Raw genomic sequence first — 15,006 nt, forward strand, 5'->3', positions numbered from 1 at the left:
AAGTTTTTGAGCTCTGAAAATCGCAAAAAAGCCAGGCTAACCCCTTTGGATTTTTTCAGTCGAAATTTGGCTGATTTTGAAAAGTATCTAAAGTGACTTTGTAATGCACTATATCGACGTGATTTTTCGAGAGGAATCGACTGCGCACAGTCCGAATACGCTGCAAGCAACGTCTCAAGAGTTACGGCCAAAAAACCGAAAATTTTCTTTGTAATTCCTCTGCTGTTGGTCCCACGACTTTTTTGATGTCTTGCTCGCATTCCTGAGGGTCCAATTAGTCGAAAAAGGGTCCTGCAGAACGATTCCCAGACGAAAAGTTTTTGAGCTCTGAAAATCGCAAAAAAGCTAGGCTAACCCCTTTGGATTTTTTCAGTCGAAATTTGGCTGATTTTGAAAAGTATCCAAAGTGACTTTGTAATGCACTATATCGACGTAATTTTTCGAGAGGAATCGACTGCGCACAGTCCGAATACGCTGCAAGCAACGTCTCAAGAGTTACGGCCAAAAAACCGAAAATTTTCTTTGTAATTCCTCTGCTGTTGGTCCCACGACTTTTTTGATGTCTTTTTCGCATTCCTGAGGGTCCAATTAGTCGGAAAAGGGTCCTGCAGAACGATTCCCAGACGAAAAGTTTTTGAGCTCTGAAAATCGCAAAAAAGCCAGGCTAACCCCTTTGGATTTTTTCAGTCGAAATTTGGCTGATTTTGAAAAGTATCTAAAGTGACTTTGTGATGCACTATATCGACGTAATTTTTCGAGAGGAATCGACTGCGCACAGTCCGAATACGCTGCGAGCAACGTCTCGAGAGTTACGGCCAAAAAACCGAAAATTTTCTTTGTAATTCCTCTGCTGTTGGTCCCACGACTTTTTTGATGTCTTTTTCGCATTCCTGAGGGTCCAAATAGTCGGAAAAGGGTCCTGCAGAACGATTCCTAGACGAAAAGTTTTTGAGCTCTGAAAATCGCAAAAAAGCCAGGCTAACCCCTTTGGATTTTTTCAGTCGAAATTTGGCTGATTTTGAAAAGTATCTAAAGTGACTTTGTAATGCACTATATCGACGTAATTTTTCGAGAGGAATCGACTGCGTACAGTCCGAATACGCTGCAAGCAACGTCTCAAGAGTTACGGCCAAAAAACCGAAAATTTTCTTTGTAATTCCTCTGCTGTTGGTCCCACGACTTTTTTGATGTCTTTTCCGCATTCCTGAGGGTCCAATTAGTCGGAAAAGGGTCCTGCAGAACGATTCCCAGACGAAAAGTTTTTGAGCTCTGAAAATCGCAAAAAAGCCAGGCTAACCCCTTTGGATTTTTTCAGTCGAACTTTGGCTGATTTTGAAAAGTATCTAAAGTGACTTTGTAATGCACTATATCGACGTAATTTTTCGAGAGGAATCGACTGCGCACAGTCCGAATACGCTGCAAGCAACGTCTCAAGAGTTACGGCCAAAAAACCGAAAATTTTCTTTGTAATTCCTCTGCTGTTGGTCCCACGACTTTTTTGATGTCTTTTTCGCATTCCTGAGGGTCCAATTAGTCGGAAAAGGGTCCTGCAGAACGATTCCCAGACGAAAAGTTTTTGAGCTCTGAAAATCGCAAAAAAGCCAGGCTAACCCCTTTGGATTTTTTCAGTCGAAATTTGGCTGATTTTGAAAAGTATCCAAAGTGACTTTGTAATGCACTATATCGACGTAATTTTTCGAGAGGAATCGACTGCGCACAGTCCGAATACGCTGCAAGCAACGTCTCAAGAGTTACGGCCAAAAAACCGAAAATTTTCTTTGTAATTCCTCTGCTGTTGGTCCCACGACTTTTTTGATGTCTTTTTCGCATTCCTGAGGGTCCAATTAGTCGGAAAAGGGTCCTGCAGAACGATTCCCAGACGAAAAGTTTTTGAGCTCTGAAAATCGCAAAAAAGCCAGGCTAACCCCTTTGGATTTTTTCAGTCGAAATTTGGCTGATTTTGAAAAGTATCTAAAGTGACTTTGTAATGCACTATATCGACGTAATTTTTCGAGAGGAATCGACTGCGCACAGTCCGAATACGCTGCAAGCAACGTCTCAAGAGTTACGGCCAAAAAACCGAAAATTTTCTTTGTAATTCCTCTGCTGTTGGTCCCACGACTTTTTTGATGTCTTTTTCGCATTCCTGAGGGTCCAATTAGTCGGAAAAGGGTCCTGCAGAACGATTCCCGGACGAAAAGTTTTTGAGCTCTGAAAATCGCAAAATAGCCAGGCTAACCCCTTTGGATTTTTTCAGTCGAAATTTGGCTGATTTTGAAAAGTATCTAAAGTGACTTTGTAATGCACTATATCGACGTAATTTTTCGAGAGGACTCGACTGCGCACAGTCCGAATACGCTGCGAGCAACGTCTCAAGAGTTACGGCCAAAAAATCGAAAATTTTCTTTGTAATTCCTCTGCTGTTGGTCCCACGACATCTTTGATGTCTTTTTCGCATTCCTGAGGGTCCAAATAGTCGGAAAAGGGTCCTGCAGAACGATTCCTAGACGAAAAGTTTTTGAGCTCTGAAAATCGCAAAAAAGCCAGGCTAACCCCTTTGGATTTTTTCAGTCGAAATTTGGCTGATTTTGAAAAGTATCTAAAGTGACTTTGTGATGCACTATATCGACGTAATTTTTCGAGAGGAATCGACTGCGCACAGTCCGAATACGCTGCGAGCAACGTCTCGAGAGTTACGGCCAAAAAACCGAAAATTTTCTTTGTAATTCCTCTGCTGTTGGTCCCACGACTTTTTTGATGTCTTTTCCGCATTCCTGAGGGTCCAATTAGTCGGAAAAGGGTCCTGCAGAACGATTCCCAGACGAAAAGTTTTTGAGCTCTGAAAATCGCAAAAAAGCCAGGCTAACCCCTTTGGATTTTTTCAGTCGAAATTTGGCTGATTTTGAAAAGTATCTAAAGTGACTTTGTAATGCACTATATCGACGTAATTTTTCGAGAGGAATCGACTGCGCACAGTCCGAATACGCTGCGAGCAACGTCTCAAGAGTTACGGCCAAAAAACCGAAAATTTTCTTTGTAATTCCTCTGCTGTTGGTCCCACGACTTCTTTGATGTTTTTTCCGCATTCCTGAGGGTCCAATTAGTCGGAAAAGGGTCCTGCAGAACGATTCCCGGACGAAAAGTTTTTGAGCTCTGAAAATCGCAAAAAAGCCAGGCTAACCCCTTTGGATTTTTTCAGTCGAAATTTGGCTGATTTTGAAAAGTATCTAAAGTGACTTTGTGATGCACTATATCGACGTAATTTACCGAGAGGAATCGATTTCGCACAGTCTGAATACGCCATCAGCTACTTCATCTCGTTTCTTTATCTTCTCTATTCCTTGACGCTTCCAATTAACAATCTGAGATTCTTCAATTCTTAGGATCGAAATGTAATTGACATCCATCAACCTAACCATGTGAGTTTTGACGTACGACATTACACCGTTTCGTTGTACCCATTTTCATGAGCGACCTCTCCCGCCGATGGCGTGGCATTGCCGAGTCAATATGACGCCTGTGGAAATCCAGCCTCACGTAATCATGAGTAAGAAGACAGTGCACTTCTTTCGAATTATATCATTGATTCACCGTAACTTTCAAACCATAGCTGCCTGGACTAGATTCTAGGACTTTTCAAAATCAACAACGACATTCTTAGAGAAATCCAGAGCAGTCGACTATAATTTTTATTGCCGCATCTGGAGGGGCTGAAAGGTGCATAGCTGAGATAGTCTGTGCAATTCTGAAAAAGTGGGTCCGTAAAATGAGCCATACTGAGATGGTTTCATGCAATATTGAGGTGATTAGACGAGAATCAGGAATTTCAATAATTAAGTAAATAAGAAATGGCCCCACAAACAGCGCGGTGCGGAGAACGCGTCAACAACTATATAAGGGTGCATTCCGAAATTACCTAGCAACGCTAAAAATTCCCTAGTTCCGGCCGTAAAGCAGGAAGACAGAGAAGGAAAGAGTAACATGAGTACCTCTCTCTTTCTAAGCCAGGAGCGTAGCGTGGTAAATTTAGTGCCTGCGTCGATGATACGCACCTAATTAAAATTTTGTATGACATTTTGAAGAGTAGATGTTGCCTTCGTTATAGCATATATTATGTACGATAATTACGTACATTATTATCATAGTTTATCGTATACAATATGTTATGTATATTTCAATATAATATATAATAAAATATTACATTATATTTACACTCAAGAAGTCAGGACAATTGTTACATAAAAGGATAATCCTTGTTTGAAAGAAAACTTGCTTTAGGAATTTGTTATTTGGATTGAATTTTTGGGATTTTGGATTTGAAGAAATTATTGATGTGCTAATGCATTAATTCTGACAATAAATTGATGGTTTTATTCATACAATTGCACTTTGACCATAGTTTATTAAACAGTACACTTAATTTATTACCTTACTTTACTTATCTTGACACTAACTAAGTACTTAGAATAATCATATCATCGGCACTCATGTTTAAACTTACGTTACTTATATCTTGACACTAACTAAGCACTTAGAATAATTATATTATCAGTATTTATGTTTAAACAAAACCTAATATCAACTATAATTAAGAATAGACATGAACAATGAATTAATGGTTATCTCTTATATGATGTAATACTTATTCATGATTGAAAAGAATGTTTTTCGTGTATCGCTGGTAATCTGTGTAATATTGAATATTTGTGAGAATCTGATTTCAAAGGGAATGTGAACAGTAACTCACCTCATACAATTTCTAATATTACTTACTTGTGAAAATTGACGCTCGAACCATGGTTTGTCACTTTCTATTTGCAAGTGCAGCATTTCAGAACCATGCTGAAGTTTGATTACGTTTATATTATTTTAACACTGCACAGTTCGAACTACTTAAGCACCTCAAGCACTACGTGGGCGCTGCAATCTGCACCTTTATCGCGTCGCTTAGTGCAGCTCTGACGTAGTCACGTGACTATTTTGAACCGATCAATCACATTTTGTGAGAGAGAGAGAGAAAGGTACTCATGCTACGAGATCTATCCTTTCTACACTCGCCGCTTATGGGACAGGATAGGACTGGCGCCCACCATGTATGTATGTACTATATGCTCTAAGGGTGTAACCCTCGCACGGTACACAAAGAATGCAGGACATGGTGTCTATGGCCCCCACAGACAAGTTATAGGATGGTCCATATATTTTCTCACTTCGTCACCACGATCGCCATTATGCAGTTCGTGTTTGATTCCATCTTTTCCACATCAATAGCGTGTACATACATACATTACTCTTTATTGATACTTTTTGCACATTGTAGTTTACGTAATAATGGACAATAATTATCTTTAGTGACTCACTGCAACATATATTTATGTTGGGCCTAGTCCTATCTTTAATTCAAAATCTGGATTCTTATGGAGTTTGGGTTACCCATAAATACAGTTAATATTTCGAAAGTTTCAACATGTGTGCAATTATTAATACTAATAACACCTAATTGTCATGTTTATACAGATGAAATAAATATTTTATTTTATTGACGCTGGGTTTGGTCACTTCGTTGTACAGCCCTATCCAGTCTCATAACCTAATTAATCTTATCTAACAGAGCACGGAGCGCCCATTGGGTATTGCATGATTATCGTATTTTAATAATAATATTATTTTCCTTCTTTTCCTTCCGTATACACGATTGGCAAACTAAAGACAGTTGTAATTTTGAATCCGATTGTACCGACCAGTTTCTCAACCTAACCTCAAACTGTGTTAGAAGTATACGAGTATTGTCTGAAGAGTATCGGTCGTTGAGAGGAGACAAAGTGCTGAAGCGATAAACATGTCGCGATTCCTTGTTCAGAGAGCCTCGCTCTTGGTTAATTCATTCAAAAATGTATCACGAGCGTTTCTAATTCCTGTAAGGAATTTGAACCTTCTCGAATATCAGAGTAAATTACTTCTAAGAGACAGCGGTGTATCTGTACAAAATTTCACAATAGTGGACGACTTGAAATATGCCCCAGAAGTCTTAAACAAATTCAGTAAGTATGTCTACTTTCATATTAAGTCATATTGGTATAATTTGCGAGCTTCAGAAGGTCTCATGTATGCAACTCGCCCAATCAACGCTGCAAACGTTCAGTAAATTTTTTTTACCCTACAGATGCGGCTGAGTACGTAGTGAAGGCCCAAATTCTAGCAGGAGGGAGGGGCAAAGGTCACTTTGATAACGGATTCAAGGGTGGTGTACACATCACTAAAGAGTAAGAGCAATTCTGCTAGAAATGGAAAATAATCGATTTCTTGCGAAAAACCTTTCCACGGATTACATCCGGCAAGAATAACAAAATAATATATCCGGTTACATTATTGGGATTAAGGGGGTGCACTGGTCGATTTAATATGTAATTGTCGTACATATCTTCAGATACCAAAGTCCACGTATTTTAAACGCAAAAAAAGGTTTAACAGCTCCATTCTAATCACAATTCTGAACAAAAGGACTCCATCACATTTTTATTCGATGCAAAAATAAAGAAATGGCACGAAAACTACGAATTTACTATAGCGATTTCGTAGTTTTCGTCCCATTTCTTTATTGTTGCATCAAATGAAAATGAACGTCGAAATCGACCAGGGTGCCCCCTTAATCTTTCACCGACGTTCCAGAATCTTGATTTATAATTTATAAATAAATAAATTTTTTCATTCTATTCAGACCTCATAATATTCATAATTCCATCAACAGGGAAATTAAAAATCTATTCAAATATTGATCGATTTCTGTTGTAATTCAATGTGACGTTTTCTGGTGTAATACAATATAAACATTTTATATTCAGATTCTTTAATCTTCTTAGATTATGTTTGTAAATTAAATTTTGTTGAGGGTCACTTTGTTTGTTTCCAAATTGAAATTTATTCAGGCAATGAATTTGAAGCAAGAAATCCGGCTTTAAATTATAGTCGTAAAAATTGGTATGAAAACTTTGTAGACACGAGAAGCTTCTGGAAATGGTCAAGAACATGTTGGGGCATCGTTTAATAACAAAACAGACGCCCAAGGAAGGAATTGTGGTAAATAAAGTGATGGTTGCCGAGTCAGTTGACATCGTGAAGGAGACATACGTTTGTATTTTAATGGACAGACAGCATAACGGTCCAGTATTGATAGCTTCTCCAGCAGGTGGAATGGACATTGAAGCGGTTGCTGAAAAAACACCGGATTTAATAAAGACCATACCGCTTGACATTTACGAGGGAATTACGGAGAGCATTGCCAAAGAAGTAGCAAATTTCTTAGGTTTCAGAGATAAGGTGTTGCTAGACAAAACTGTCGCCGAATTGAGGAATTTGTGGAAGTTATTTGTTGACATAGATGCGCTGCAGATCGAGATAAATCCTTTGGTAGAAACCAAGGATAAACAAATCATCGCTGTTGATGCTAAGATTTCATTTGACGACAACGCTCAGTACAGGCAACAGGACATATTCTCTTTGGACGACGCTGGCGAAGATGATCCGAGAGAAGTAGAGGCGTCGAAATTCAGCTTGAATTACATCGGAATGGACGGAAACATTGGATGCCTTGGTAATCTAGATCTTCCCCGCGTATTCCTACTAGAGTTTTGATCGGTATTAGAACAATGTTTCTTGTCCATAATGTATTTTGATTCAATTCTAATATTGCAACGTGTAATTGACCTATAGTTAACGGAGCTGGGCTAGCCATGGCAACCATGGATATAATTAAGTTAAACGGGGGAACGCCAGCTAATTTCTTGGACGTTGGAGGTAGCGTCAAGGAAGATCAAGTATATCAAGCTTTCCGAATTCTCACGGAAGGTAAATCAATACTTCGCTGATTATCGACTGAGATTATTTATCATTTGACTAATGGAAACACTTCGAGAATGTTGTAATACTGTTCGTATTAAATTCAGATGCCAAGGTACAAGCTATTCTCGTCAACGTTTTCGGCGGTATAGTAAACTGCGCAACGATAGCCAATGGAATTGTGGGAGCGGCTCGTAATCTTGGCTTGAGAATCCCACTTGTGGTCAGATTGGAAGGTAATATTGTTTATCATCTAATTGTCGAAAAATTTCAGAAAGGCACAGCGAATTTTTATGTAAACGAATTGTTTTACGGTTCAATCTAGGTACGAATGTTGTAGAGGCAAGAAAAATACTTGCGGAATCTGGGTTACCGATTCTTTCAGCTTCCGATTTGGATGAGGCCGCTAAGAAAGCCGTCGCAGCGATACGACAATAAGCTAATCCGTCCACCATTGACGTGTATCGATAAATTTTCCTGTTCAAGACTGTATAATTTATATTTTTGCTCAATTATAGTAATATTTCACGTGGTGTACATTGCACTAGCTGTACATACGTATAATAGAATTATATCATGAATGATATATGTTGTTGTTTACGAAGATGTACGCGCTGTAAGAATCGAACGAGAGAGCGGAAAAGTTTTATAATTAGCAGTGGAGTGTGATTACCGATAGTAGTGTTTAATCTATTCCGAATTTTCCATTGGAAGCTGGTATAGAAGCAACAATTTATACTGTAAATGCATTTGTATTGAAATAAAGTTTTCTTGAAAATGATTAAAACTTTTAACGAACGCAGTTCAAGTTCCGATCAATTTCCAAGCTTTAGCTGTTTGGAGCTCTTTATTTCCGTCAAAGCCTTGACTCGAAAATTTTAGTCCTACGTGAATTTAGAATCCAACGAATAAGACGGCGCCGATTCAATAGAGGTAAACCAAATTTAGAGTAGAAATCAGTTATAAACTTGGACTAGCGAGCAGTCTTCAATAATTATAATTCGAACGCCAAGTTGGGAGAAGGCTGAAACATGTACTGTATACGTGTGCGCGACTGATCTCGGACTCACTACTGGCTTGGAGTCATTTCATTCATACCCATATAGGGCTTGTAATTTTCAACCGACTTTCGAAGCTAAGTAATGCCCCGGGGATCGACCGACACTCACGTCATCCGTCGCCCCCACCATGAGAAGATGATGATAATTGTAATGCTCTGCACGTCTAGTGGAATAAAAAACCATCTTATACTTTCGACAGATTACTTTCTTTTTAAAGATGCATGATAAGGAATTATATATATCAGCGCTGAATGAAGTATATTAGTCTCCTCGCCCAAATGAGTAACGAATTAGTTGTCTTACTTCAACTTGCGAAGTTGGGCTTTCTTCGGAGCTTTGACAATGAGCTTATAGTATGCGGGACTCGAGATGTACATACTCGTGGCGCGTCAACTTTAACGTGGTACGTAGATAACACTCAACAGTCGATGTATATGTATATGTATATGTACATGTATAATACAAGTATGCAGCTGATATAAATTGTGCAAATGTAGACTATTACCAAAAGCGGTAACACAGCATGACGCGATAAGCGCGCACAGCATACTATGCCAATGGTAGGATACTTACAGTCGTTGAAGATATAATATACTGGCCATGGACTCCTGACACAAACTTTAAAAAGTGGCCATGTCCTATCCCGCATTACATAAAATTTAAAAAATCCCTGTTCACAAAGTAATATGAATGTCGATCATTGTTGATCATAGCATGCCATTTGTTTTTTTAATTTTTCTAGATTTTTATTGAATCGTAAAGTTAAAAAATTCTGATCTAATACAATTTTTAGCTGCAAAGTGTCCAATATACATCCTTAAATAAAAAATAAAATAGGGCCATAGGGTCACTAAGGGCAAAGCGTTAACAAAAAATTATAGTAATAAGCAAGCGTCAGTATTCCGGATCGAAAAAATTAAATTTCCTAAATTTTTTGGTATTAAAATCAATTTTTAATAACTTTGTACATAGGTCGGATTTTTTAAATTACTTTTTCCATAATCCTGAGGAAATCTCCTATCCGAAACTTCTGTAAATAAGCGAGATGTCGGAAATCGTAAAATTCCCTATATTTCCAATTAAAAAGAAAATCAGAGACCTGCCGGCACAGTAGGGACCTGAAATAAAAATTTGAAAAAATTGGAGAAACTTTTTTTCTAGATTTGGAGTCGATTTATGACCATCCATCATGATGTTACATTTAACGACCACCCTAATGTATGTACACAGGTATTTGGTTTACTTGGGAAAACAGTCAGGCGAGTGCAGGAGGGAGGGTGTGCCGTACAGGTCTGACAATGAGCTCGCGATGTCGCGCAACGATGTATGGAACGGCCTGTTATTCGAAAAACCAGGAACTAAATAATCTTTCGGATAATTGACGTTTCGGATGAACCAAATCACCATTTGAATAATTAACATTTCGGACAACTGACGGTCGTATAATCGACTCTCTACTGTATGTGAAGTTGTGGCTTTTTAGTACGTGAAGACCGCTTCTGAGATTATCTATAAAAAATATACCATATTATTCATTTATAATAATAATATTTTTGATAAAAAATGAGCTGTAGAGAGTTGCTGAATCGGGTATGAATGTACGATTCATTTTGGCTTTAGGTCAATATGTTTACGCTGAGAACCGAAATAAATCATTGGATTCTCCTGAGGCACAGATTTAACTCGAATAGAGAATTAAAATTAGGCGATGAATCGCGTTATCGCGACGTCACGAAATCTGGTGAGAAGCGAATCACAGACTTGGCCATTGTTTCAAGTTGGGCTGACTTTGAACTATTTTTCAAGCTATAAGCACTAAATAGTGCAAAGCTTTCAAATATAGTTTCTAGAGTATAAACGTGCAAAGATTAGGTGTAATAATAGAAACGCCGGAATGAATCAGCGGAAAAAGTATCCGCAAAATTTCTTGCAGATGCCTAAAATTATTCCGTGGCAAGTTTTCATTTGCACTTGCTTAGACGGTAGGAGAAATTTAAGAAAAAAAAAAGAAAAAAAAGAAAAAAAAACGCAATAGTCTCATGCACCGAGGAAGCCGCTTCGACGGGCAAAAGGAGGCTCCTTGCACGAAGGTACGATACGGCTGGCGCCTGGTTGACTCGCTTGTCTCCACAGTCCCCATACGTATTCACACTCACACTTTCGTTGAAAAATCTGACCGACCGTTTGTATGTGGCATACCGCGTTCGTCGTGTATATGTATGTATATATATCTACATACATATATATAGCCTTCCCCCGCAGTCCCTGAAGGGTAAGAACGAGGAGCGGCGTTCTATTCTTGGCAAACTTCAGTTGGATCTGCTTTCGCGCTGGTAATACCGACAGTTAACGCCAGAGAGTGATCCGCTCAAGAACTCACCAAAAACTTGACCGTACCGTAGGAGACCAGCCCGGGTATCAGCAGACTACTTCCTCCAGTTCGGTCGAGATTCGCCGAGCTTTACACTTTTCCAGTCTTTATCTAGCCACAGCGATCAACGGTCACTCAAGGAATTGGATTTAAAGTGCTCGCCAGGACAGCACCGTCAGCTTCCAGTTATATTAGTCGAGGTGAGGTGAAAATCTTGGAACGAATCTTTCGAAACATTCTGGCTTAAAGGTATAAGTTTAACCCCAATTTTGGACCACAAGATACTCGTTATGTCGATTTAATCGTGTTTTGCGAAAAAACCTCCAGATCAGAATGAGTGTAAAAAAATTCGGATTGTTGACGATGGTGATGATGATGGGCTCTACGCGATTGTGAGTATTTTGCTTTCGATTTTAAGCTCAACACACTTTCTCTGCCGTAGTATTACGTAGAAGGTACCGGCATTGGATTTCATCTTCAGTGTTTCAATCTTATTGTTAGTAAAATCCTCCTGTGTGTTGCATATATATAATATTGATACGTTCAGCTAAACCGACTGTACGTTACCACGTAATAAGTGACCGTTTATAGCTGCCAGATGTGTTTCGTTTGTTTTGCAAGTGCCCGTAATCTTTGCTTCACCTGTTTAATCCTGTATTGCGAATAGTAAACACACATAGACGCGATCCAATTCCAAGAATCACTGCGTCTAGCGTTTGTGCGATACATTTTATACATTTTTCTATGGGAAAGAGAACGATGACAGCCGCTAATTTCTGTTATACAACATTAACTATTTGGCAGCTTTTTGCGACGTTTTACATTGTATCATGGTTAAGGATTCGCGAAATTTCGCTACAGCCGCCGATATCGAAATTTGAGACCTGTACTGATGATGCGAAATTCTATTTTGACCTAGACGCTCTTGCGCACTATTATAAGACAGAATGAAAAATTCATTTTTATGATGACAGAATGAATCTTCTTTGGTATCTCGAAAAACCTTGTCTACATTCGTATAGATAGTTGTACGTGGGCTGTAGTGAGCAGGGTTCTATTTCGAGAGAATTTTACGTTTAAAAAAATAAAAAACCGTCTCAGCTATTTATCTTTGTTCTCCCGGTCGATATACAAAAAACGGAAAACGAGCAGCAGAATATCGTCAATTCTTCCCATTATATATTGCAAGTACACGTAAATTCACAACACGGTCTATCAAGTTCAGTTAATTAAGACTGATAATAAATTTAAATTTTGCAAGCGTGACGTCGTTCTATAATAGAACAGGAGTTCAGTTAAACAGACATCTTTGCGAGCACAACACAGATCTGAGAAGTCCAACAAAACAAAACCGGATTGTATCATAGTTCGCTTGCGCATCATCACGTGTGGTCTGGAGGTTTTTGAAGGTTTAACAAAACAAAATCGGATGGTGCGATAGTTTGGTTGCATATATTTAGGCGCCGCGAGTGGTCTATGCATAGTCGGCTCAAGCTAATAGAATATCATATTCGCGTTAACTAGCTAAATAGAGCATCAGCCTACGAGTTATTTTAATTCAAAGTAGGTTTACCTTTTGACTTTGTTTTCTAAAATTACATGAGTTGGAGTAGATTTTTTTACTCAATAGGATTGCGAAATTATTTTCCAACTTTGTTTCGAAGCTCGAGTTCCTCGTTGCGCGTTCTCTTGCTCAACAATTGCTGTATGATATTCATGTAAAGAAAAGCGACACGCCGCCTTATTCTAGTTGCCTGAAGAACGCGGGTATCAGGATAACGCTATTCATTGTTAGACAATAAGACTCTATTCTATGAAGGCGTCGGACACCTTGCGCCACGTGAGCCACAAGAAAATTCAGGGCACTGCAAATTGTCACGAATCTCGAGCCTGCAGGTTAACGCGATATGCATATAACAATTGTGGGCATCTATCTGCGCACGGAAATGATACAGTACTACCAAAATCTACACCGTTGGGCTGTAGAACAAGTTTCTTTCTTGTAATTTATCGAGCATTTTATACATGCTACGTATTTTATAATTGCAGCGTGATAAAATTTGCAGGCTAACGTGTCTTTGAAATTTAGCGAATCACTCTTCGGTACATTTATCAGATCTAGATTAACTTACCGCAAACTGACCAGCATCCGCATAGATTACGCTTTCCGTAATTAGCTATGTGATGCAATAGTTCTTACGGAGCTATCTAGAATAAGGAAAAACGTATATAGTTTGAAATCAGTATGATTTTCTTCTCCAGGTGCGGGGACGAACTGAGACAGAAAAGCTGAAGGACCAGGAGAGAGAAAAATACGGAATAACGCATTGTTCGAGGTGTCGCAGTTTGGCGATCATCCCAAGATACTTGATTACAGCGTATAGTTCTCGCTACATTGCATTGTCGTAGCTGGAATTGAATTGCCCGTTTGAGTGGCTGGCAAGCTGTTCACTTAACCATCGACAGTTTGCATCGGGCTGAATTCCATCCCGCTTATAAACGGACAGCTGGAATCCAAAGCACACGAAGCGACGCCGATCGCTAGCGGCATCTACCTTCGTCACTGTACCATCAGCGAAGGCCTTACCACCACATTCACATTCACTACCGGCGTATTGCCACTACCATATTTCCTTACCACCTCTATAAGCACCGCGATACTCCAGGCCTAAGGAGAGGTGGCTCATAAAATGAATAACAATGATAAGTCAGTCGAGAGCGGGAACTCCGCCGAGGAGGAAGACGAGATGATCGCGACAGAGCGGGAGTTAGCCGAGGACGCTAAGTGGAAGAGAATCCAACAAAACACATTCACCAGATGGGCCAACGAGCATCTCAAATGTGCGAGTAAAACGATCGGGGATCTCGAGACCGATTTGTCGGACGGGCTGAGACTGGTTACGCTGATCGAGGTCTTGTCCCAGAAGAAACTACCCAAGCACAATAAACGACCCAACTTCCGTTCCCAGAAGCTTGAAAATGTGTCGGTTGCCCTCAAGTTCCTCGACGATCAGGGAATACGCATCGTTAACATTGGTAAGTCAAGTTACGCGCATGCCACCTGCTCTGATTACGCTGACATTGGCACGCAAACTCCGCCCTGCGGCGTTTGATAAGATACGTACTGCAGCTTTTGTACATTGTTCTCTTACTCAACAGTATAATAACGAAGTAGGTCCTGGAAATAATGTACTAGAATATGGCTCCCGGTCACCTCACCACTTAAAGTACATCGCTGGTCAGTGTTTTTTCGAATCAATGGTCGTTCAACACTGTAGAGTCCCTGGTGACAAAAGTATTAAATGAAAGAATTTCAACCCACTTTTTAAATGTTGCAAGTGCATCGTGAAAATCTTTTACTGGTAAACATTTCGAATCGATGCACGGGTCGAAGCTTACGGTTGATGTCGTTGTTTCGAAAATGGAAGATCACGTGGGATACCGGCTTATGCGCGCGCGCTGTAGCCACGTGATATCAGCCGGCCGGCAACAACCACTTGTTGGTTCTTAATCGCGCGACTTTCGGATTATCCAAGGTGGGTCGATTGAGCATGCAACAATTTGAATGAGCACCCCTTGTAAAATTTATGGCCATCCAATTGTCCGTTATTGCTTAACCTTAGATTGGAGAACAGAGTTACGTTTATTATATTGAATTACATAACTTACGTGAAAAATCTTGCAGAGACTTTCATTGCTGTTTGACGTCAGTTCCAACTGCTGAAAATGGTTTAATGA

At 39.5% G+C, this 15,006-nt stretch overlaps 2 protein-coding genes across 5 annotated transcripts in view; both read left to right on the forward strand.

Annotated features, from left to right (window-relative positions):
* The first annotated feature begins 5,557 nt into the window (after positions 1 to 5,557).
* LOC124411165 (succinate--CoA ligase [GDP-forming] subunit beta, mitochondrial) lies at positions 5,558 to 8,617 on the forward strand. Its single transcript, XM_046890112.1, has 6 exons — positions 5,558 to 6,041; positions 6,164 to 6,263; positions 6,996 to 7,591; positions 7,711 to 7,845; positions 7,944 to 8,072; positions 8,162 to 8,617. Exons 1-6 carry the CDS (start codon positions 5,840 to 5,842, stop codon positions 8,272 to 8,274), a joined length of 1,275 nt encoding a protein of 424 aa, XP_046746068.1. The 5' UTR covers positions 5,558 to 5,839; the 3' UTR covers positions 8,275 to 8,617.
* A 4,979-nt stretch (positions 8,618 to 13,596) lies between these two features.
* Positions 13,597 to 15,006, forward strand: part of LOC124411560 (filamin-A) — a 29,458-nt gene continuing 28,048 nt past the window's right edge. For 2 of the 4 annotated variants that reach the window (XM_046890743.1, XM_046890744.1), the window contains exon 1: positions 13,597 to 14,304. In XM_046890743.1, the coding sequence (XP_046746699.1) occupies positions 13,959 to 14,304 (346 nt within the window). In that variant the 5' untranslated portion in view covers positions 13,597 to 13,958. The remainder of the gene's footprint in view (positions 14,305 to 15,006) is intronic. The other 2 variants (XM_046890745.1, XM_046890746.1) reach the window with 1 other exon arrangement.

The sequence above is a fragment of the Diprion similis genome, chromosome 10, assembly GCF_021155765.1.
Source record: "Diprion similis isolate iyDipSimi1 chromosome 10, iyDipSimi1.1, whole genome shotgun sequence".
Lineage (NCBI taxonomy): Eukaryota > Metazoa > Arthropoda > Insecta > Hymenoptera > Diprionidae > Diprion > Diprion similis.

What these genes read in the sequence shown, in the direction of transcription:
- LOC124411165 (XM_046890112.1), top strand. Translation starts at nt 5,840, where the DNA reads ATGTCGCGATTCCTTGTTCAGAGAGCCTCGCTCTTGGTTAATTCATTC. An exon ending in GGTGTACACATCACTAAAGA is followed by an intron (nt 6,264 to 6,995) that starts GTAAGAGCAATT and finishes AAAACTTTGTAG; the next exon opens with ACACGAGAAGCTTCTGGAAA. An exon ending in TTTCCGAATTCTCACGGAAG is followed by an intron (nt 7,846 to 7,943) that starts GTAAATCAATAC and finishes TATTAAATTCAG; the next exon opens with ATGCCAAGGTACAAGCTATT.